The 21,681-nt window shown below is 36.1% G+C and overlaps 2 protein-coding genes across 12 annotated transcripts in view; one reads left to right on the forward strand and one right to left on the reverse strand.

Annotated features, from left to right (window-relative positions):
- The first annotated feature begins 4,551 nt into the window (after window positions 1–4,551).
- Window positions 4,552–14,291, forward strand: IntS3 (integrator complex subunit 3). The gene is made up of 12 exons (XM_066295141.1): window positions 4,552–4,897; window positions 5,043–5,745; window positions 6,771–6,963; window positions 7,020–7,185; window positions 7,281–7,544; window positions 7,599–7,805; window positions 8,302–8,710; window positions 8,766–9,070; window positions 9,600–10,005; window positions 10,130–10,280; window positions 10,340–10,538; window positions 11,256–14,291. Exons 1-12 carry the CDS (start codon window positions 4,823–4,825, stop codon window positions 11,319–11,321), a joined length of 3,144 nt encoding a protein of 1,047 aa, XP_066151238.1. The 5' UTR covers window positions 4,552–4,822; the 3' UTR covers window positions 11,322–14,291.
- A 44-nt stretch (window positions 14,292–14,335) lies between these two features.
- unc-13 overlaps window positions 14,336–21,681 on the reverse strand; it is a 129,383-nt gene continuing 122,037 nt past the window's right edge. For 8 of the 11 annotated variants that reach the window (XM_066295139.1, XM_066295140.1, XM_066295138.1 and 5 more), the window contains 12 exons: window positions 21,448–21,673; window positions 21,112–21,393; window positions 20,830–21,051; window positions 20,608–20,774; window positions 19,801–20,089; window positions 19,523–19,748; window positions 19,341–19,472; window positions 19,102–19,230; window positions 17,376–17,474; window positions 17,154–17,316; window positions 16,977–17,103; window positions 14,336–16,929 (listed from right to left, as the gene is read on the reverse strand). In XM_066295139.1, the coding sequence (XP_066151236.1) occupies window positions 16,768–16,929; window positions 16,977–17,103; window positions 17,154–17,316; window positions 17,376–17,474; window positions 19,102–19,230; window positions 19,341–19,472; window positions 19,523–19,748; window positions 19,801–20,089; window positions 20,608–20,774; window positions 20,830–21,051; window positions 21,112–21,393; window positions 21,448–21,673 (2,224 nt within the window). In that variant the 3' untranslated portion in view covers window positions 14,336–16,767. The remainder of the gene's footprint in view (window positions 16,930–16,976; window positions 17,104–17,153; window positions 17,317–17,375; window positions 17,475–19,101; window positions 19,231–19,340; window positions 19,473–19,522; window positions 19,749–19,800; window positions 20,090–20,607; window positions 20,775–20,829; window positions 21,052–21,111; window positions 21,394–21,447; window positions 21,674–21,681) is intronic. The other 3 variants (XM_066295136.1, XM_066295134.1, XR_010733266.1) reach the window with 2 other exon arrangements.

A 21,681-nucleotide genomic window follows, 5' to 3' on the forward strand; every position in this document is an offset into this window, starting at 1 on the left:
AATATAAAAATACCTCTTTAAGAAGCTTTTCCTCTGCTAAAAGAGGGCATTTTGCGCTAAAAGCTTCTTTTAGTAGGAGCTTCTACAAAATAGTTCCTTTTTCAGATCATCACTTATTCTGTTTCGATCGCTACTAAAATTACTTAAAAACCAGAAAGCTTGTGCATATTTAAGAAGCAAGAATGTTTCATAATTTGAACTTGCTGTGTTTAAAAAACAGGTATAAAGCTCGATCTTTCAGTCAGATTTCTCGCGAGCTAGTGATTAAACATCTCCAATCAGTTACAAAGAGAGGTCAAAATGAAATACCTAACTGGTTTCAATGCAAACGTCCTGTATATCTCTTAAACCTAAGCTAGAGAAACAATTTTATCCCTATTTTAACGAGAAGCGTATATTATGTATACACGCTGGACGTGCCACATTTTATGTTACAGCAATAATTTAAAAACCCGGTAGATATTTATATCTACTTGGTTTAAATATGAAAGTTATACCATAGACGCACAGGCCAAAATAAAAAAAGGTATTTGCGCCTCCCCAGTAAAATTATCCAGCCTGTACCTCTGCCTCCATCTTCTAACCAATCATTTCTCTCAGATTGATTTTAGATAAACTTTCCCATTGAAAAGTATAAAACATGTGTTTTTCTCTTGCGATGCCATTATTTATTGTATAAGATTGTCGTAGTTTTCTACTTTGAGATTTAGTTGCTTGAAAAAAAGCAATGGCGTCGCAGCAAACAAAGTTATTGTAATAGCTATTTGCATCAATGAACAACCAGAGCTTGCCTTCCAACTCAGTTTGTTGATACTGATTGATTGATATTTATTGATATATTGACGAGATTTGCCATGTATATTATGTTGGACAACAAACCGAGTTTGGAGGTAAGTTTGCGCTAGATGTCACAGGAATCATTTAGTCTTCAATCCCTTAGCAGTGAATTTTGTACCATCAAAGAGATCTCTTGCGCCACAGAATTTTACATGGAACCGTTATTGTTTTTGCGCAACTATAATTTTTATGCGACTATGCCAGTGCTTATTACAAAGGACCGTAATTGTTATAATCAGGACGGCGAATTTGGGCGTCCAAAAAGTGCGCACTGAGGACGGCAATATGAGAGGCGAATGATATTTCCGTCTGTCTAACCTGCTACATCACAATATCAGTAAAACAAGGATAGAAAAATTCAGCCGTATTGCTGCAGTGAGTGCGCACTTGTGTGGGTGCCCGAACATGCCATGGTAACTTGAAAGTATACAGGATGACACTATTGTCATGTTTCACTAATACTATCTCTTAAACCATTAAGATCAGTAGGTCGGTATCTGATAGTTTTACAAAAAACCACCATTAAATCTTAATACATATTGTTTTTCTAAATCCATCTTCTTTTTGTTTAGATTAGTTCAGCTTAGTTTCTACGATATTGGCCCTAACGATTTCTTTAAATACAGACCTGATTTTTCCTCGGATTTTCATACCATTTATCTTCAATGTTATGATTTATCACAAGATTGCATGTCTCGACGTTTCATTTGGAAAAAAGGTATCATCAGGCTTATGACAAATTTACTAGTAATTAATTAAGCTTCCAAGGGTTTTGTTTTTATTACTATAATTTAAATTTATGCTTGTAGTACTGTCTTTTTGAATAATATGATGTATTTATTGGTATAACGTAACATCTTTTAAAATTCTAAATGTAATGATGATGCAATATAATTTATCGTTGAACTGGAAATAAAAAGTAATCCTGTGATAGATTGTCGCATTGAGGATATAAGGCACTTCCAAAATACCGCCAAAAAATACGAGGCATGTAATTAAAAAAATAGAAATATGGTCTGTATGTGAGAAATTAATTGGCGAAAATATGTTTTTTAATATCACTACGTTTTAGAAAAACCGTTTTGAAAATTTAAATTTTTTTGCAACATTTCATAAATCAAATGAAATTTCGTAACACTGTTTTAGAATCTTAGTTTACCATTAAATTTTGCAACTTTTGCCTCATTTAACTGACTTCCTAATTTTTACAGTTTAGGAGATATAGATAATAGTAAACCATTGCAATTAAACCGCCTTGTGTATTAGGTGGCTCCAAAAAGTAAATATACTTGTAACTTGTTGGCTATTTCTGTTAAAATTCGTAATTTGGAGCACTTATATAACACAACATGGTGAATTTTTTTGATAATTTTGGATAATGTGATACTTTCAGTTCGACTTGAACTAATTTTTGATTTTTAAGTAAGGCACCTTGTATTTTCTACGTTTTCTCTCGGATGTATGCAAGCTCAGTGTGCACGCCAGGACAGGAGCGTTCCTAAGGGAATTTAGAATTTATGTAAATTATTTTGAAACATTAAACCCTTTAGAAAACTTTCAGGTGTCTGAGACGCCATTGGGTGTTACAATTTTCTATATAAAAAATACTATCTATTTTAACATTGTAACCTTTTAATTTGTCCGATGATGAATTTGTTTGTTATGATTTAAGTCCGGATAAAAGGGCAGTTTAAAAAATTATATGTAATTAATGCATGTTTTCAAACATTTTGAAAATATTCGTTCAGAGATGCGACTGGGGGTTTCAGTTTTCTAGATGAATAAATATTGAATGTGTTAATAAGTACAAATTTTAATTTTGTACCTATTGGTGGGGTAAAAATTTTAGTAGAGGGGCGCGTGAAAAAGAATAAAAATTAATAAATACTAATAAAATAAACTAATTAAGCAGAATAGAAGTTTTAATCTTGAATTTAAAAAGATATTTCAATATTAAATGCGAATGTTTCGGGCAAAAAGTTGAAATATAAAATATTCTGAAATTTCTAAATTTAAAGGTCGGTTACCTTAAAAAATTGTTTCAAATTATTTTAATATCATACCTTCAGGTCAGATTTATAAATTTGCACAATATAACATAAGCGCACCACAAACTTTTTGGAAAACGCAATTGTTGATGGATTCCATAATATACTTGCACTGCTGAGTTACAGAATCTCTTGTGTTTACACGTACCATGCGTTTTTAAGTTGACCAACTCCCTATCTCCGGATTACTTTTTAACAATTTTTTTTAAATCAAAAATAACATCAAAAGTTATAAAAAATACTACCTTTTGAAATTTATTTTCTTTTAAGTTGCTTACGCCACTGGTAGCGCGAAATGGCCGATTTTTAAAATTAAGACACGGATCCAGTAACAATTCAAATTAAAGGTCTTTCAAAACTATATTTAGTCGTGTATTGTGATTTAAAAACAGATGTAAATTTGGTAAAAAATATAATACAAACTCAGTTAAATGCAACAATGAAAACAATGAAAAAGCTTGTTTGTTGATAGGAAATTGGTTTGTTTTCGATTTTGTGCTCATCAACAGTTAGTAAAAAAAGAAATAAAAAGATACGTAAAAATAATCAAAGACTGTTTGTGAGCACAAATTCGAAAACAATCCAATTTGTTATCAACAAACAAGTTTTTTCATTGTTTTTGAACTATTTAACTGAATTTGTATTGCATTCTTTATCAAATTTATATCTATTTTTTATTCAAAAACTAATCGATAGGTTTTAAATAACATACACCATTGAATGTAGTTTTGAAAGACCTTTCGTTTGAAGTGTCACTTGATCCATGTTTGAATTTTAAAAAATTGGCCATTTTTTACTAACAAGGTCTTAAGCAATATTTAAACAAAGAAACGTCAAAAAGTAGTATTTTTTTATCCTATTTAATGTTGCTTAAAGTTAACAGAGTATGCAACGTAGAGCCACGCGATTTATTAAATATACTACGTTGCATTTACTTATACATTCTCTTACTTTTTCTTGTACTTAACATTTTTTTACTTTACCGTCGAAAATAACGACTTTTGAATGGATTGATACAAGGTGCATAGCACAGCGTTACTAAAGGGATGACACTTATCGATGTTTTCTTATGTTATGATGCTGTACTATGCGAAACTGGAGAATTTATAAATTGTCCCACATGTTTGGCACGTTTCAAGTTTCTTATATTATGCTTGTGCCGAGTTAGGCCAATCCACTTTACTTTTATCCGCATTAGTTTGTAGAAATAAATTACACGTAACCAAAAAACAAACCTAGAACTTTAGACACCCTGTATTTCGTTAACATGTTAGTATTTTCGCATATCTGCTTATATGTTTTTTTTTTGTTTAAGATTGTGGATAGATTTTATTACTTGGAAAATAACAATTATCCGAATTTTAAATGAATTTCGAAGTTTTCGAAATTCTCATTATAAATCACCTTGTATGCTTTACAAGTAACGGACACTTTTTCGACGTTGCTTCTTTAATCTCTATAACTTTTAATAGGACATTTATCGTGAACCACTTTTTATAATTATGCAAATATATAATGTATAATATGTAATTTAGAATATTCTATATTTAGATTACAAAAATATTATGCTTCGCTAATGGCTCAAAATATCTATGGCCGTAGACAATGTTCGTACACACTACAACTAATTATAATAATAATCCCTGCATAATAGCTTCAGGCGTAAATGGTAAAAATAAAATTGATAATCATAGTCGATTATTATTAATCATATTTAAAAATAAGATCACCCTGTATATGGTGTACGACCATCATCGTCCAATCTGTCGGCCGAAGCGTCGCGCCGCTACTTCGGCTGTTCCCGGAGACACAACTCACGTATATATCACGGCGCGCTTGATTTTCACAAACATTTTGCCAGATCGGGACGATGCTTACCCTCCCGTGCTTATCAACATTGAAAAAATTATAGCGGCCGTTAGTATAGTTTCCACGACATGGAAACCATTTCCACGGGAGTAAATAGGCTTTTCTTAACGAGCGCCGTGGAAAACAAAGACGATACAGAAGAGGTAAATGGCTTAAAATCGTAAATTTAGCAGTGCCTGGTGCTTGGTCCGCCATTGTGGATCTCGCCCTGTCAACTTCTTTTATTTGTATTTTCATCTGTCATTCTGGAAAATGGCGCTCGGTTTAAATGTGTGCATTTCGTTCCAGAAATTATTGAGATGTTACCAGTTTTTGGTGGGTGTACGAGGTGAGCTCAGCGACCAAGACGCCCACGAAGCCCTCAACAAGGCTTTGCTCAAAGATAAAGGTTATGAGGAGGTGTCTTTCGGCTTGGTGGTGTCCATCCTTACTGAGCCCCACAATGCAGCAAGGAGTTACAGGGACCTCACCCTCATCACCAGGGATGGATTTGGGCATGTAGTCACCAACCTGTCTCAGCTAGTATTAGACAAGTACCTCAGATTCACTGACATGGTCAGAAAGCAGCTGTTGTGGTTGTTGCGTGAAATGATCAAGAACAATGTGAGCAATGTGGACAATTTGTGCTGGAATCTCATGCGACACGCAGCGGGAGGCGACATAAGCCCCAAGAACCTGACCCTCATTGAATCGCTGTTGGATGTTTTTATTGAGTATCGTAGTTGGCTCGAAAAGTTCCCTTTACTAATTGCCTCAGTAGTTTACACCTATTTGAGACTTATTGAAGATCATAATGCTCAGTTTTTGACTGCTTTAAAGCATAAGGAAGTGCAGTTTTTAATCAGTATAATGCGGGAACATTTTCAAGATTGTTTAGTGATTGGACGAGATTTGGTGAGACTGCTGCAGAATGTGGCCCGGATTCCAGAGTTTGAGTTATTGTGGAAGGAAATACTTTTAACACCAAAGAATTTGAGTCCCAGTTTTACAGGTGATGATTTGTATATTTCTATGATTTTCAGCAAAGTAGTGATAAAATAATGATATTTAAGTATTTTCCTGTTGATTGAGAAGGGGGATTCTCATTCTGACAAAATAGACAGACAAACAGGCACACCATAATTGCATTAGTAGAATATTAATAGTTGAGCCATTTTTTTTTGGAAACTAACCCAATGATTTATTCATATTGTCAATTTTATATTCATGAAGAACCACTATTATGCATACATTTAATGTCTTCAAGAGTTGTCATTTTGCTACTTTGATGGCAGTATTATCTTTTGAAAAATGGAAGCCTTTTGAGAACCTGCAGTGTTTCATCATCTATACATAATCTGAATGTTGTACATTTGAGTTGAACAAAATAGCTGATCTTATCCATTTGCAGCATTTTTGAATGTATCAGAGTGACACATTTGAAGTGTTTTATTAATCAATTGTTAAAACATCAATTAAATGTGACTTAAAATTTTATTTGAAATTAGAATTTGTAATTTACATTATAGCCTTTTTTCCATTTTTGATTTCAGACTAAAACACATTATAATTTAAGAATGATCTTTGGTTGCTTTTTTAAAAGTGCATGATTATATCATGGATTCTTTCATGTCATGATCAAGAAATCTTGGGTGGAAATCATGGTTTCACCAATGTCCAATCAAGACAGTTTTGGGCTTTTTGAAAATGGTGATTTTTTTGGAATTGAACTCTAGCAACATGAACTAATTTTCAACCAATCAGATGCAACTTATCATTTTGAGAAAGGGTTTTTGTTTACATTTCAGAGCACTCTCATCAGTAAATTTTCAAAATATAATCACTATTGGGTGAAAATTTGCTGTAAATCACCCACTTGCTTTGGAATAATATGTGACATTAAAGTGGTAATTTAAATAATATATAGTGTATATAAATTGAAAATATCTAGTCTGCCAATTTCATAAACTTATATTACAAATTTGGCCATAAGTGGAGTAAAATTGATCTTTATCCCTTTTTTGTCCTTTCTATTAGGTGTACTTCAACTATTACAAAACAGAACATCGCGTCGATTTCTTCAATCGCGCCTCACCCCAGAGATGGAGCGAAAACTGGTATTTTTGACTTCCCAGGTCCGATTCGGGCACCACAAGAGGTATCAAGACTGGTTCCAGAGACAATATCTTGCCACGCCCGAGTCTCAGTCTCTGAGATGTGATATTATTAGGTTACACACATCATCTGTATAACAGAAAAAGTCATTGTAATGAATTATAATTTTAGGTTCATTGTAGGAGTAATTCATCCAACCAATGAGCTTCTATGTTCAGATATAATCCCCCGGTGGGCTGTTATTGGCTGGTTGTTGACTACTTGCACGAGTAATGTTGCAGTGTCCAATGCCAAATTGGCCCTATTTTATGATTGGTTATTTTATGATGTTGAAAAGGTATATACTTCAGTATTATTTAAAATTGTAAAATGGAAAGCAAATATGTTTTTCTTGTGTAAGTACCATAATGTAAATAATTTTTGGATCATTAGGACAATATCATGAACATTGAACCTGCAATTCTGGTGATGCACCATTCCATGCGCTCCCACCCCGCCGTCACAGCTACCCTTCTGGACTTTCTCTGCAGAATTGTGACGAATTTTTATCCGCCTTTGACAGAGAAGGTTCGCGGCGGCATTTTCAGTTCGCTGCGTCAAATACTGGACAAACGAGTACTGCCGAGCTTGGTGCCGCTTTTTGACAACTCAAAGTTGGATCGTGAGCTGCGAAATATGGTCAAGGAGACATTTAAAGTAAAATTCTCTCACAAAACTTTTTTATTTGTCTTAAAATACCAATTTTTATAGGAGTTCTGCACTGAACCTTCCAATGTGTCTTCAACCTCACGCGAAGACTTCAATTCTACAAATAAATTTGAAGAAGATTCAGTGGGAATTTCATTGAACAATCATCTATCAGAAGAACCGGCCTTCAGTGATGAGGAGGAGGATTTGGATTTGAAAATAGCTAGTTTGGAGGATGATACTGATGAAGATGATATTCCTTTGTCAAAAGTGAGAAAAAAAAACAATTTAATTAGTTGTGAAAATCCCACAGGAGATCTTTACAGTGTTACGGATAAATTTTCGTCTATTAAGCGCAAAAGCTCAGGCCAAAAAAAAAATTAAATATGGAGAAATTATTTTTTCTTTATTTTTTTAAATATAGCTTGCAAATTTTGCACATTTTTGGTTACTTTTTCAAAAAAGGGATTATTAGTGTCAGTTACGTTGCAACTGTTACTCAATTAAAAAAAAAAGTCGAACTTTTTCGTTCGACACCACATGCGCAATTACACTCTTTAAGGGCAAATTAGATTATTGGTTGAATCATGGTCAGAATAAACATTGTAACATACATTTTGTATTGTAGTGTTTTTATATGTGACTTGATTAACTTAATTGATAATATGGATCCTCATTTACAGAAGGATTCTCTCGATTTTCGTTCATCAACTGTTAAGCTTTATTTCCAGTGGGTTCATACTTTTTATGTTGCTTTTGTTTACAGATGCGATCAAAAGAAAAGGGCGACAAGAACGATGATAGCTTCATTGACGGTATTTTAGGCGATTTGCTGGCGAAGCTGCAGGAGGAATCGGATCAAGCGAAGCGTTGCGAAATAGCGGAGGAAATGACTGCTGAATTGACTGATTTAGATGTCAATAAGAACCAAAATGACGAGGAGCTGCTGTGTGCGGTGGCGCGGGGCTTTGTCAAGTGCCTTGGCGAGGATTTAAATAGCGAAAAGGTTTTTCCGGACGTACCAAATCAAGAGACTTTGACAGACAGCGTGCGCAACCCTCTTTTTGTAGTGCTGCAAACCGTGTACGGGTTCTCCAATTCCAAAGAAGACCAGGCGAATAAAAGTATTCTGATCCGATTTTTGGCGGAAATGCACCCATTTCTACCGTCCTTAGGTACTAAATCTGTGGCTAAGTTTCTCACAAACTAAATTGTTTCAACTCCTTTCAGGCTACCTAATCCTTTACTTCCTGAAAGTGCAGATCCGTACTGAGAACAAACGTGATGATAATACGAAGGCGAGCGCGCTGAAGATCGCCCTGTACAAGGAGTTTTGCTCGAGCATCGAGAAAAAGCTGGATCAGTGCCTGTATGACGACCTGCATTCGTGCCACGTGTCCGACACCAAGCTAATGATGTGGCTAGTGCCGGACCTGTATCGCGACTTTAAGCCGCAAATGGTAAACAATGCGCAGGCCTTGCGGGTGATCATATCGGCCATCGATGCCAGGCAATTGCAAACGTTGGTGGGCAAGGTGAGGGATTTAAAAAGAGTACATACTTCCACGACATTTAGTTGACAATAGCTTTGCAATTCTTTGATACTACAAAAACACCTAAAGTCTGTCTAATAATTTTTAACTGTTACGATACAATTTCAGAAGTCAAATCAATTTTAGAGCACACTTCAAATTAATATTGCAAATTATCAGCACCTAATTTTGATGCACATTGTATGTTGTAATATATTATTTCCTTTAACAAATTGCCGTGAAGCTTGCTTATTTTCATTCAATATTTGATTTTTTATCTTTCTCGCAATGTTTGTTCATTGCGTTTAACAATTTTTAAGCTGTATTTATGTTCTAGTTAAACAGGATCTTACTTACATGCAGTGATATACCAAACAATGATGATTAGACTTTAATTATGTTCAAAACCGAAAATGTGCAAAACTCGTTTGACCTAGGAAATTTTAAAAATTGGTGAATTTTTAAAGTACTTTTCTATTTTTACTTTTTTCTACATTTTGAAAACTATGAAAAGAGTAACTTTCCATTTTAGGTACTGCAGGGACACCTAGTAATGTTCAAAATCGACAACCTGCAGAACCTACTCAAGGCCACTTTGACTTGGGAGTCGATCGAGCAGCTCTTCTTCTGGCAATTGATCAACGCGCACGACTTCACCATCGACACAGTGTTGCCGCTGATCACCGAGCTTGACTACGACCAGCACCCGGAGGCATTGACTGCCGTCATGCTGATGCTAAAGCAGGAAAAGCCCAACGCGGACTACATAAAATGCCTCTTTTCGAGAGATATCTGTGATAACGGTGATTTGTTTATCTTTACGGTGATTAAGTATTGGTGCGACGAGTACATCGATAAGGTGGCCGAACTGATCTCGGCGCTGTTGAGCACGAGATATCCGTCGACGTCGCCCAATAAAAGGAAACGGACTAACGCAGGTACTGTGTCTTTGAATGTGGTCGATTTAGGGAAAATTACGGCGAAACACCCTGTAGCGGCTGTTTAGAAGCCTTCCCGTCTCTCCACTGTTTTTTATGAGTTTTTCTTTCTCTTGTCCCAAAGGTAGTAAAGTATTAAGTACGACAGTTCCAAGCGCGGACCAGGTCTTAGGACATTTAGAAAAATTAAGAATAATCTGTGAGAAACACGACTGCATGGCGATTTACACGCTAGATTCCATGCAACGGGCCCTTAGTGTCGCGCAAAGCAATAGGTAAGTTGCTCACTAGGTGGTTTGAAACTGAAAGATTTAGAACTGGGTGATTTTTGTAGTAACGATAGCCAAAGAAAACAATTCGGCGAGTTATTCGCCTTGATGGAAGAGGAGGAGGAGATCAGCACGACTAAAAGCAGGCTGCAGGGGCGCGGCAGAAAGTCGGTCGCCACCAGTAAACCAGCGGTCACCAATGCGGCGTCCACGAAACGTCAAATCACTAGGGATCTGACGGATAGTTCGGAGGAATCAAGCGAGGCAAGTCCTCTCGATGATTTTGTGAATATAACAGCCAAAGTTTTACATTTTTAACATGACAATTATCTGATCCAACTTACTTATTGAAGTTCACTTGGAATTATATGATTCGCTTCATACAGGTAAATTAGTTACTGAGTTAATAACTTAGTAATATTGCAGTTCAGGGCATAGAGGCACCATACCAGCTGTCTTGACATATCATTAATTAAAAATTGCGAAAATAAAAGTTAAAGCGCGATTACAAATTTAACGTTTTTTTGCAAAACGTGAATTTGGAAGAATGCAATAAACTACTTTTTATTTTAATTATCAATTTTTCATAGATTACTTGGTGAGTAGTTTTTTTTTTCATTTTCGCTGTAAAGAAGTAAAAGTATTGGCTATCTAATTTACCGTTATTTTTATACAGTGTGACTAACTGAAAAGCGGAACACCTTCACAAAAATTTTATTTATAATCCCATGTTAAAAATTTTTTGGCTTCTAAAGCTAGAATAAAGTGTGTTAGGACCAAAAATTAAAGAAATAATATTAGAATATTTTTATAAAAAAACTGAATACACCTCGAAAGCTGAGCACTGTCTGAAATGTGTTCAATTTTACTTAAAATTTTTCATAATTCTTTGATGACTCTGTTACTATCTAACTTATTTAGTCATCAATAGAGATTTACCGCTATCTATTAAAGTGATATAAATCTACTCCTCTTTTTCAGGACGAAGAAATAGTAAAACCAAAACAAGCAAAGAAACGGAAAAAATTGCTGTCCGAAAGCGATTGACGGATTCAGTCCCCTGGATCCGGGACCGGTTCGTGTTGGTCCCGGGAGATCGGCGGTCATATCAATGAAACCAGTACGCTTATTAAACGAGAAATGAGGAGGAGTAAGGAGGAGGCATTGGTCCGGGAGGAGTGAAGCAACGGACAAATACCGGGCAACCGCGCACTGCCGTTAACAGCTTTTAGGCGAGGGTAATTATACAATTTTGTTACGTAAGATCGTGTTTGGGAAGCTTATTCGCGGTGAGTTGTTTCTCTCGAGTTCATTTTATGTTCATAGCGACTTAGGTTGATTTTAAATACAGTGAAGAGTAATTACTTCTATAGGATATTATGGAGAAGTAATTACTAATATTTTTTCCAGTGTGAAGGGCTAACTCACCTCGAATAATATAAAGAAAGGGAGAAAGAGAGAGAGAGAGAGGGGAAAGAGAGAGAGAGAGAGAGGGGGGGGGGGGAAAGAGAGAGAGAGAGAAGCGAAAGAGAGATAGAGAGAGAAGAGAAAGAGAAAGATAGTTTTTTACTTCATCAAATTGTTTAGTACACTATTTTGGTCTCATATAATTATTGAAAACAAATTGTCACATAAGAAACTCTCAAGGAATAGTAACAGAATGATTTAAGCTCTGAAGCAGTTCTTTATTGGCAACGTTGACAGTATCCACGTGTCTTAAATTAAAATTGAAAGACTCGTGCACACAAGCAACCACTGACAATGAGCCATATGCATAAAAAGTAATACCTTTTATTGCTTCAAGTATTCACTTTGCACGTGGACTATTTACTGTATTATCCTTGACGAAAGGATCCAATTCTTATATAACTGTTTTTATGACAGCACCAGGATTAAAAAGACAATGCAAAAATCTGTTTGCTAACCTCTACGAATATTAGTAGGAACATGAATACTGCTGGTACTCAATGGTGTATCCTCACAGACCCTTCTGGTCACTGTGACTTAAGTTCTTCCCAACTATTAAGGCGTACAGCCGTCTGTAATACACAAATCTAAATTATTTACATTGTGAATTAAATAAACTTTTCTGGTGACCCAAACAGAGATCAAGTTCTCGCACGCAAACCATTAATAACACGGAAGGCTTAGCTTCACTTGTCGAGTCATAATGTCATAATGAACAATATCAATTACATCAAAGTCCATATTAACTTCAGTTTGATTTACTTTATTCAATTATCTTTAAAGTCTCTTTTTGCAAAGTCTCTTTTTCCAGACCATTGTCTTCTCTGTACTGCTAACTTGCAGGGTTTTACACATACACAATATTTTGCTCGGTCTTTAGACTTTCGTGACATGAATAAAAAAAACTAAATACTTTCTTTTTCCAATATAGCAAGATCTGGTGTCTATTTATTGCAATATTTTTGATTAATACGTTGTTTCTTTTGAGAATTGAGCGACAATTTTACAAAGTACAAGGAGTAGTAAAAGGCACAAGCTAATAATTTGGTTTTATTTTTTTTTCTCATTAACAATTGAACTGGCTAATAATTTATAAATTTCAAAGGTAAATTTGTGTATTGCACTAAACATTCAAATATATATTTTCCAACCTCAATTAATTTTTTAACTTTAATTTAACAATTCTTACCCCATCTTCTGCTAATTTATTGGCTTGAGCTGCGAGTAACCAAGTTAAATTTCAATTCTTTTGCAAAATTTTTTACCACTCAACTACCATATAGAAGATTGTTGTGGACCAAATTGTAGAGACCAAACTTTGAAATGGTACGAATTTCATTACCAATTGCATCCTCATTGAACCATCTGCGTATTTTGACTTAAGTCCCCTTTAATTGTTAAGGCTTATGTTCGACTCTTGTGAAGTGCGTAGTACCTAATAACAGGTGATCATTAAAAAAACCTCGCAGTGGGCGGCAAACCGTAAACGTAGGGTGTTGATTAAGTTATTTGTTGTTATTTACCATCATACTTTAACCTGTTAACTTATAGTAAACGAATTTATTCAACATATGTCTCTGATGTTTCATTTGCCTACTTCATGATGTTTTAGTGATCACTTTTTACATCTACTGCGCCACTGAAACATTTACTTTAGTTAATTGTAGTGGATATTTTATTTAGCTGAAACAAATGCTTTGTTGGTTAGATATTCCATGTGTAAAGAAAATACTAAAAGCAATGGTAAATATTATTTTCCATGTATACGATTCAACGTCTGTTATTGCAACATGTTTCCAAAAATTCTGCGTTGCATTCGTAGATATTGTACTTCCAACATTAATATCTGCCCAGGCTAGGACCACCTCAAAAGTTAATACTTGTGGATACTTAATTTTCCGTTTTTACGACATATTAAGAGAAACCTATTTAAACGAAATCGACATAAAGGCCCAGTTGTTGTATCATGGCTTAATCTTAGTTCGCCTAAATCCGACCCTCGTAAATATTGACGCGCATAAGAAATTCATTGCTGTCATTGTAACAAAAATTTGACATAAGCAAATTCTTCATGTCTATTCGTATATACGAGGACACAACTGAGTTTAAGCCTTAATTCAACAATTTTGCTTCAACGTTGCTGCTGTGTGGAGGAGTCTTGAAAAACATAGTTTGCAATGTGGCAAGTATGTCGTGTGGCCTGCATCAGGGCCAATATGGCGAGCATATCTGAGCGCGTTTACTCTACTGTGGCGTAGGTTAGTCACCGATTGCAATGAGGCTGTTGTGGATTGATCAATGTTGCTTTCAGCCGAAAACTAAAGGTTTGAAATGTAGGTACCTAGATAATTTTTCAAATTGTAAATATTTGTTATTGTTAGGTTTTCATCCCGACGCATAGAGAGCTCTTTAATGAATTATTATTGTAAATGAATTTTGTTATGTGGAAGGAACATTGTAAATAGAGACGTCTGTAAATATATTTATAAAAAGCCTTAATACCTTTAGGTTCTTGAGCAAGGTCTTCGAATAAATATTGTTTTTGTATGACACCCTCGAGTCCTGCTTTTCCCTCAAGTATAAAAAAACTACAGTTCATAATCAACAAAAACCATTTATTTAGAGGCTTTCAATATATATTTTTTCGACAAATAAAAAGTTACATTGAGTAGTAACAAATCGTCGCCGAAGCGGCGCTTTGCAGGCTCGTTATTTTTGCCTTACAACTTGTCATGGTTTACATTAGCTATGGTCCATTTCATATCATAGTTTAAAAATGCTATTTTACAGCGATATTCTTAGTAATATGTACAGGAGTCGATTCACACGGAATATGGGTCAAAATTTCCATAGCTAATTTCACTGTTCAAGCTTAAAATCGTGGCATTTGGTCGGAAAGTTTAAAGGAATTTTTTAAATTAAACCTGAGCTTGTGAAGTTTGACGATACACGAGTTAATTCCTTCTCTATTCCCCTCGTAATGGAAGACACGAATCATGTCTCTGCAGTGTTAAAATGGTCCCAGTTCGCCCATGATCCAGATCGTGTTTCGTCAGCAACAAGAGGAGAAATTCAAGCACCACAAGACTGATATGATGACGATGATTATAGGCAACATATCGGTGAATTACAAATTACACCCATACGTGCGCTTTTCCTAGAATTTAACTAGTCAGTTCGTATTATGGTACACCCATCTAATAACAGTAACTTTACACCTAACACCGGAGGGGCAAAATCAGAAATTTCTGGGAGGGTGTACTCCTACGTAACTAAGTGTTTATTAAGAGAAAGAGAGAGGAGTGAGGGCGGAATTTATCTACTAGATAATGAATTCTTATAATAATAATCTACAATAAATATAGTGAGAGGGCAAATTGTATTCAATAATAATTCAAATATTGTCAGTTTTCAAGTTCCAAAATAGACTTATACGAGAGGACTAAGCGATGATGTTTTTTAGCAAAATTGTAGATGAGACACACACATAATAGATACATTTACTTCTTACAGTTTATCACAGAGAGAAAACAAATAGATATTTAACAGTTATGCGTATGCAGGGAGGCAATAGTTCATTGTCGAGAAATGTCGGGGTGTTAGTTTTCTGGTTTTGGCAGAATTTGCAAGTGTAATTATTCAAGTAATAATTGATTTGGACTACATTTGATGTCACTTTGAAATGGCTTTTATTTCAAATAGCTGTCGCTTCAAATGCTACTCAAGGATAGTTCGTTGGTTGTCTTTGAATTTTTTGGACGAAATGGTGGCGTTTGATGCTTATTAAGTAAATTGTATTAAAGAATTTCTGTTGAGTCTTGCAATTTTTCGCGTTTTATATGTGTTATTATTAAATTCCGAATTGTGATTTATTGGTAAATTGTTTGTCTAGAAGGCCTTCAGTGACTGATCATCCAGTGCTTGGACATTTGTAAATAAATTAATCTTTCAGTTCAACAACTAGCGATATGATATCAAAAAATGTTCAAATAAACTTGAAATATCCAAAGAAGTCCATCAACAGAGGGAACTCGTTTTTATCCCGTTCCACAATGGGTATAATTACCGACAATAATCTAGCTATCTCTAGCTTACATACAATTACCTCATTAGCATGTCTTTGTCTAGCTCATTATCTTGTACACAGGACTTGAAATTTTTTTGTTAAAAAACCAACAGTATTGATGAAGAAAGAGTTATGAAGAAAATTAAGAGATAGGGAAAGATGGAGCAAATTTAAGTTGAAGAATTATTGCTGATAAGTGTTGATATGGTACTAAATAATATTTTTAAAAATCGTTAAAATGTTGATTAATTAAACCATGTAATTACTGTAATTACTCTGAAAGTATCGTAATTATATGGTTACGCATCAATAAAGGGGAACCTTTTAATTTAATTGAAATATTTGTCATCTACTCATCTATCTAGCACACAATTTTCTCATAAATCTGTCTTGGTTATCTCATAATCCTACACAGAGGGTTTCAAACATTTATTACGTTTTCATCGAGCATGAACACCATTCCGAGTTTATTTCGTATTGGATATTTCATAAAGACGGGGATTCAATCCAGTTTTCAGGAAATCGGAAGAATGAGCGAAATAAAGACAACTTTATACGGGAAACTATTATTGCGAGAGAGACACTGTTACTTCATTTATTCGGGTCACATGTTTTGTTCATTTTTATTTTAAAAGCCGAATCATACGTAAACAATTTAAACTTCACAATCACTAGAATGTTGCCATTCTGCCAAAACACCGTTTTGGCCCGACATAATCGTGAACTCACCTGAGCAGTACTCGGTACTGTTTAATTTGAAAATGGCGGACGGCGGTCCCCTTCACGATTTAACGGGCAACATTAAGAGGATAGTCCGTTGCGTTATAACTACAGAATTTCGATTAGATATTGCGACAGTTCAAAGTCTCGGGGAGGTAATCGAAAGTCTTCACTAAAGTCACAGAGGTAGGCCAACTTTGAAGGGATCAAAAGTCACTTTAATGCAATTCTTAAGGGAAATTATTGGTTCAGGTTGTCTTCTTGTCGAATGTCCGATTTGAGTTTGACGAATTCTTTGGCGACTTCGTCGTTTGTGCGTTGGGACAGAATTCTGAGGATGGTCCAGCCCGTTTCGTCCATCTGTATTCGTTTTCCTAATGACAACCAGCATGCGCAGGAACCCTAAAATTTAAGTGTTGTCGTTGGCTCGCTGAAAAGTTTCAATTTACCTTATCGACTATGTCCTTTAGTTGCATAACTGCGACACCCACAAGTCTATCTTCTCTGGCAAAGCAGTAATCTTTAACGCAGATATGTAACTCGTAGAAATCCAGCTGTTCTTCGTTTCCAATAATGCTAAAATTTTAATTATAGACATAAAGGGATTTTTGTGAATGTTCACTCACAAGTTGAAAGTTTCATTGTACTTTGGGGACCAATTGTTCGACTTGGACTTGGTGGCATGTTTCCTCTTTTTATCGGAGAGGTGCGGGCCTATAAGGTTCACTTCCACGAAGGGTCGGAACATCCCCGATACGAGGTTCCACTTTAGATCGTTGGCAGCAACGACTATAAAAGTACGAGTAATATACGCACAAAATTTGGATTAAAGTGAAGTTTAGGTTTACCCTTGACGGTGACTTTGTGCTCTCCCGTTCCTGGATGCGTGAACAAATCAACTTGGATAGAGACTTCACCCACACTGCCCTCTTGTCCGTCTACGGAATCTGCAAAGTGGTAACACATTACTGGGATTTGGAAGGTGAAGAAACAGCTGAAACTAGGTAATTAATAAAACTTCTACTGAAATGGAAGCTAATGGAACTTTCTGTGACTGTCTAAAGAAATCTTATTAAAAACTATAATATAGCTAAAACGCAGAGACTACGGGTTTTTTAATATTTGTAATCAGCAACAGCAAAATTTTGCCTTTAAATTTACTCGTTCATGAGCGGTTTGGACAGGGTAACTTGGAAAATATAGTACAAGGGATATATACAGTGTTATTTCGTCGGAAATATCTAAATCTATTATGGAAAACCCATAACTAGGAAATATTTGAAAGTTCGACCCATTGTGAAATAGCGGATCGCCTGGTTATGTCGGAGTGAAATTTACTTAAAAAAAAAGTCAAATATACGATATTCACGAGATTTGCCTTCAAAAAAAGAAATCGAGAGTGCCTCATGCGTTTTCATCTATCTCTTATACCTATTGCGAAATCCTATTTGAATGTCGAATCCTGCCAATCCTGTACAATCATTTTATATGGAATGTGGAATTTTAGCAATTTTCTGAAATTTAAAGGTCGAGGCAGTGAGCGCAATATGAGGCGTTTCATGGACGTTGTGGGAAGGTTTAATTTCAAAGTTGACTTTCAGCGATTAAAAATGCAGTTTCCAGATTGAGTGGAGAAATGTTTAATTTCTAAGCGGAATCATATTTCTTTGGAATTTTTCCAGATATCAAAGATTTTCGGATTTACTGTAAATCCAGAAAAGAGTTGTGGTTTTTTGTTGCCTTTTGGCAGAGGTCGCCCGCTGTCGCTGTTTTCGTGATATTCTTAATTGAATTTTTCGCATTAACTCGTTCATTATTAAATTTCTATGAAAACTGGGAAAAATTGCAGAATAAAATTCTCCATGGAATGGAGTTGGGTAGAGAATTTTCATACTCGACGTTTTTGAATTGTAAATATTCAATGTGAGAATTGGTGGAAATGTTTAAATTTTGGTATTTGTAACTAAAATGCAATTGAATCGTTCTTCCTGAATTCACATAGTTAAATATTTGCACCAAGTACATCATTTAAGCGAGCTGTAATCGTCTCAAAGAAACGATTCACGGTTTTGAGCTTCAAATGCTTTTTTCTTTGGTCAGCTCGGAGGCGGTTTTTTCGATTTAGGGGAATAAATGATTGATGAAGCAATTTTTGAAATTTAAGGTTTCCTAAAGTTAGAAAATAAAATTTGGGCTTTCCTTATTTAAACTCAACTTGAGAAAGTCAATGCTATTCAAACATTCAGTATTATCTATATTTAATTAAAAAAAAACTAGAGATTCGCCTGTACTATATTTCCTTTGCAACCCGATATATGGATTTTCTGTTGGACTAAGCGTGAAATTTATGGCTTAACAGTCTAAAATCTAATTATTAAGTTCTAACTATGTCGTCATGTGGCGAATAGTAAAACGCTGTGTCAGCCCTTCTATGGACTATGAAGGTGCCTCACCGAGGAATGTTTTTTTCTATAAAAAAAATTTTCCTCAGTGACAAAACGTCGTCAAAAATTCGAAACTCAAGCATGAAGCAGCGATAAAAGAAATTCCTTGGGTTGAAACAACCAAATCTACCTGGCCACTTGTCCCTCACGGGCTTTTTCGCTTTCAGAGGCTCTTCCAGGGCCTCGAGGCCCGCCTCTGGCTCCTCACGATCGAGTGATATTTGCCGTTGCAGCATTGTTTCTTTATTGTTTAGCGGCACTTTTAAATAAAATAACAGTGTATTTTTATGCGTGTTGTGTTGGATGTGTAGGAATGCTTCCAAAGACACACTCACATTGATAAATTTCAGTCAATAAAATTATTCTTACCTTCATTGATTTGCGTTGTAACGAACGTTTTTATAAGGGTGTCTGTGGTCTGAGTGTAAAGGGACAAGGCGTATCTCAGACTCTGCAGTTCCGGGCTTTTATCGAGGAAGGCTTTCTTCAGTCCGTTGCCACCTATTCGCACAAATTATGGCTGGAAATCTGAAGCCAAAAAACCAATTTACCTGCGTGGAAATATTGCTTAATAGTATCTAAGGCCACATCTAAAACAGCGCATTGTTTCGGCGACAAGTTTTTCTCCACCTCCTTGCTGATATCCATCACTCCGCTGAGGGCATTCTTCACGTCCTGCTTTCCGGTCATGTGATTCTTGAACAGTCTCGACATGTCCTCGATCTTTGTATTTGCCGCCAGGTTCTTAGCGTTGTCCGTTATACTCTTGAACACCATCTAGGCACAAAAATAATTATTGCGATATTTTAATGAAAAAAAAAAAACTCACAGTTTTATCAGTCATCGGAGGTAGCACTACAGTCTTCTCTAATATCCGCATAACTATCCTCCATAGCTCTTTAAGCAGTCTTTTAAGCACGGTCTTTTCGCAGGACTGTGCGTACAGCGACAACGACCCGTCCAGCAGATCCATAAGCGGTCTGAGTACTTCGTCAGCTTCTACAGCGACCTGCTGCCGCTGAGCCGGCTGATTTAGAGTCCCTGGCTGACCGCCACCTTTAATGGCCAAAAGAAGGTCGCCCAGTTCTTTGACACTTTGGGTTATCCGCGGTTCCAGACTGAAAAACAATTTTACGAATAAACTGCCCGTCAATGTATCTTCCGGCCATCAGGCGCCAGAAATCCGATGTAGTGGGTTCTGTCCTTAATTAAAAAAAAATACTAAAAAGGGACTGTCCAGAGGCTCAGCGAGTTATAAACGAGAGTTAAAAGAACTTGTTTTTGTCAAAGGTTAAAGCGTAAAATTTTGCTCTTTCGTAGCGTTTTTCCTTATCCTGTATAATATTAAAGAAATTCATTGTTTCAACTGATCATTTAGTTTCGCAGTGTGTTTGAAGAAAGTTCAGAAAATTAACGGCAACGCAGCGATATTCAATTGTCGCCTCTCTATGGCAGTCGTAATTGACGGTTACACGAGTGTAACAAAGACAACAAGTGAGAATGGGTCTTGGCTAGGTTGTCACGTCTTATCGGCAGGAATAGAGGAAATGTAGGGAAAATTTGTCAAAAGAAATGCACAGAACTAAATGCTAGTTTCGTATTTAAGAAGTTGAGTAAATCAGCAATTTAGTAGTACCTGCAAGCAAATTGATGCGCCAATTCATCCAAACACCCGTTCAAAGTCTGCTGCAGGTCTTTGAGGATATTGGCTGCGTCTTCTTCCAGTTTTTCCCCTCCCATCGACTCGAACATTTTCTCCAGCTGCACTCTCAATTGCTGGATGTTGTTCATCAAAATACAGGCCTAACGAAGGCAAAAACATAATCCATTTACATCATCAAGAGTTTTCGAACTTTACTATTCGTTCTTCCTTCAAATGCTCGGGAAACTCTCTCTTCACTATATCGGCGTAGGCGATGAGCACCTTCACAATGGTCTTGGCGAACCGCTTCATGTACCTCTTCCATATTTCCGGATCTGGACACTCTAGCTTGGAAACCACGTCGAAGCACTGTGTCAGCTGCGTGAAGACATCCACCACCGAATTCGAAAATAACGCATGTTCGCTGCTTTTTTGGAACTAATAAAAAAATGGTTTTACGTTGTTGTAGGTAAATTTGGTAATTTCCTAGAAACGTACCTGGTCCTTTTTGTCTCTAGTGAAGGCCCCATTCAGGTACTCCAGCGAAACATCATCATTCTCATTAAGCCACTGCATGACAAACGGCTCAAACCATGCGGGGTATTCGGGCACAGCTTCCTTGTAAGGGGGAACGTCTTTCACGTAACTGGTGTACAACCATTTTACTTTGAAGTGGAGGTTCATGTATGCGGAGGATTTGCACAGCCGATGCGCCTCGTGCTCTTCTAAAGCATACTTCATGTCCACAGCAAATAGTGACCACATAGTGGCCGCTGATAACTATATAAAATTGTCCAGTTTTCAGCTCTGAATGAATGTAATTAACTTTATTACTTGTCCGATATTGAGCTCCTGCGGAAATTGACTTAAAACTGGGCCATAACTATTCTTATCCTCCTCAATCACCGAGACAATCAGAGCTATAAGTTTGTGCCAGAAATCCACACTATCCAATCTCGGACCGTGGTCATCAGGATCCCTTTTGGGCTCATTAGGATCGGTTTGGAACTCTCTGCTGTATAGCTCGTACGTGTTTTCGAATAGGAATTGGTAGGTTGACCTACAGAG

The sequence above is a fragment of the Euwallacea fornicatus genome, chromosome 22 (assembly GCF_040115645.1).
Source record: "Euwallacea fornicatus isolate EFF26 chromosome 22, ASM4011564v1, whole genome shotgun sequence".
In the NCBI taxonomy this organism is placed as follows: Eukaryota; Metazoa; Arthropoda; class Insecta; order Coleoptera; family Curculionidae; genus Euwallacea; species Euwallacea fornicatus.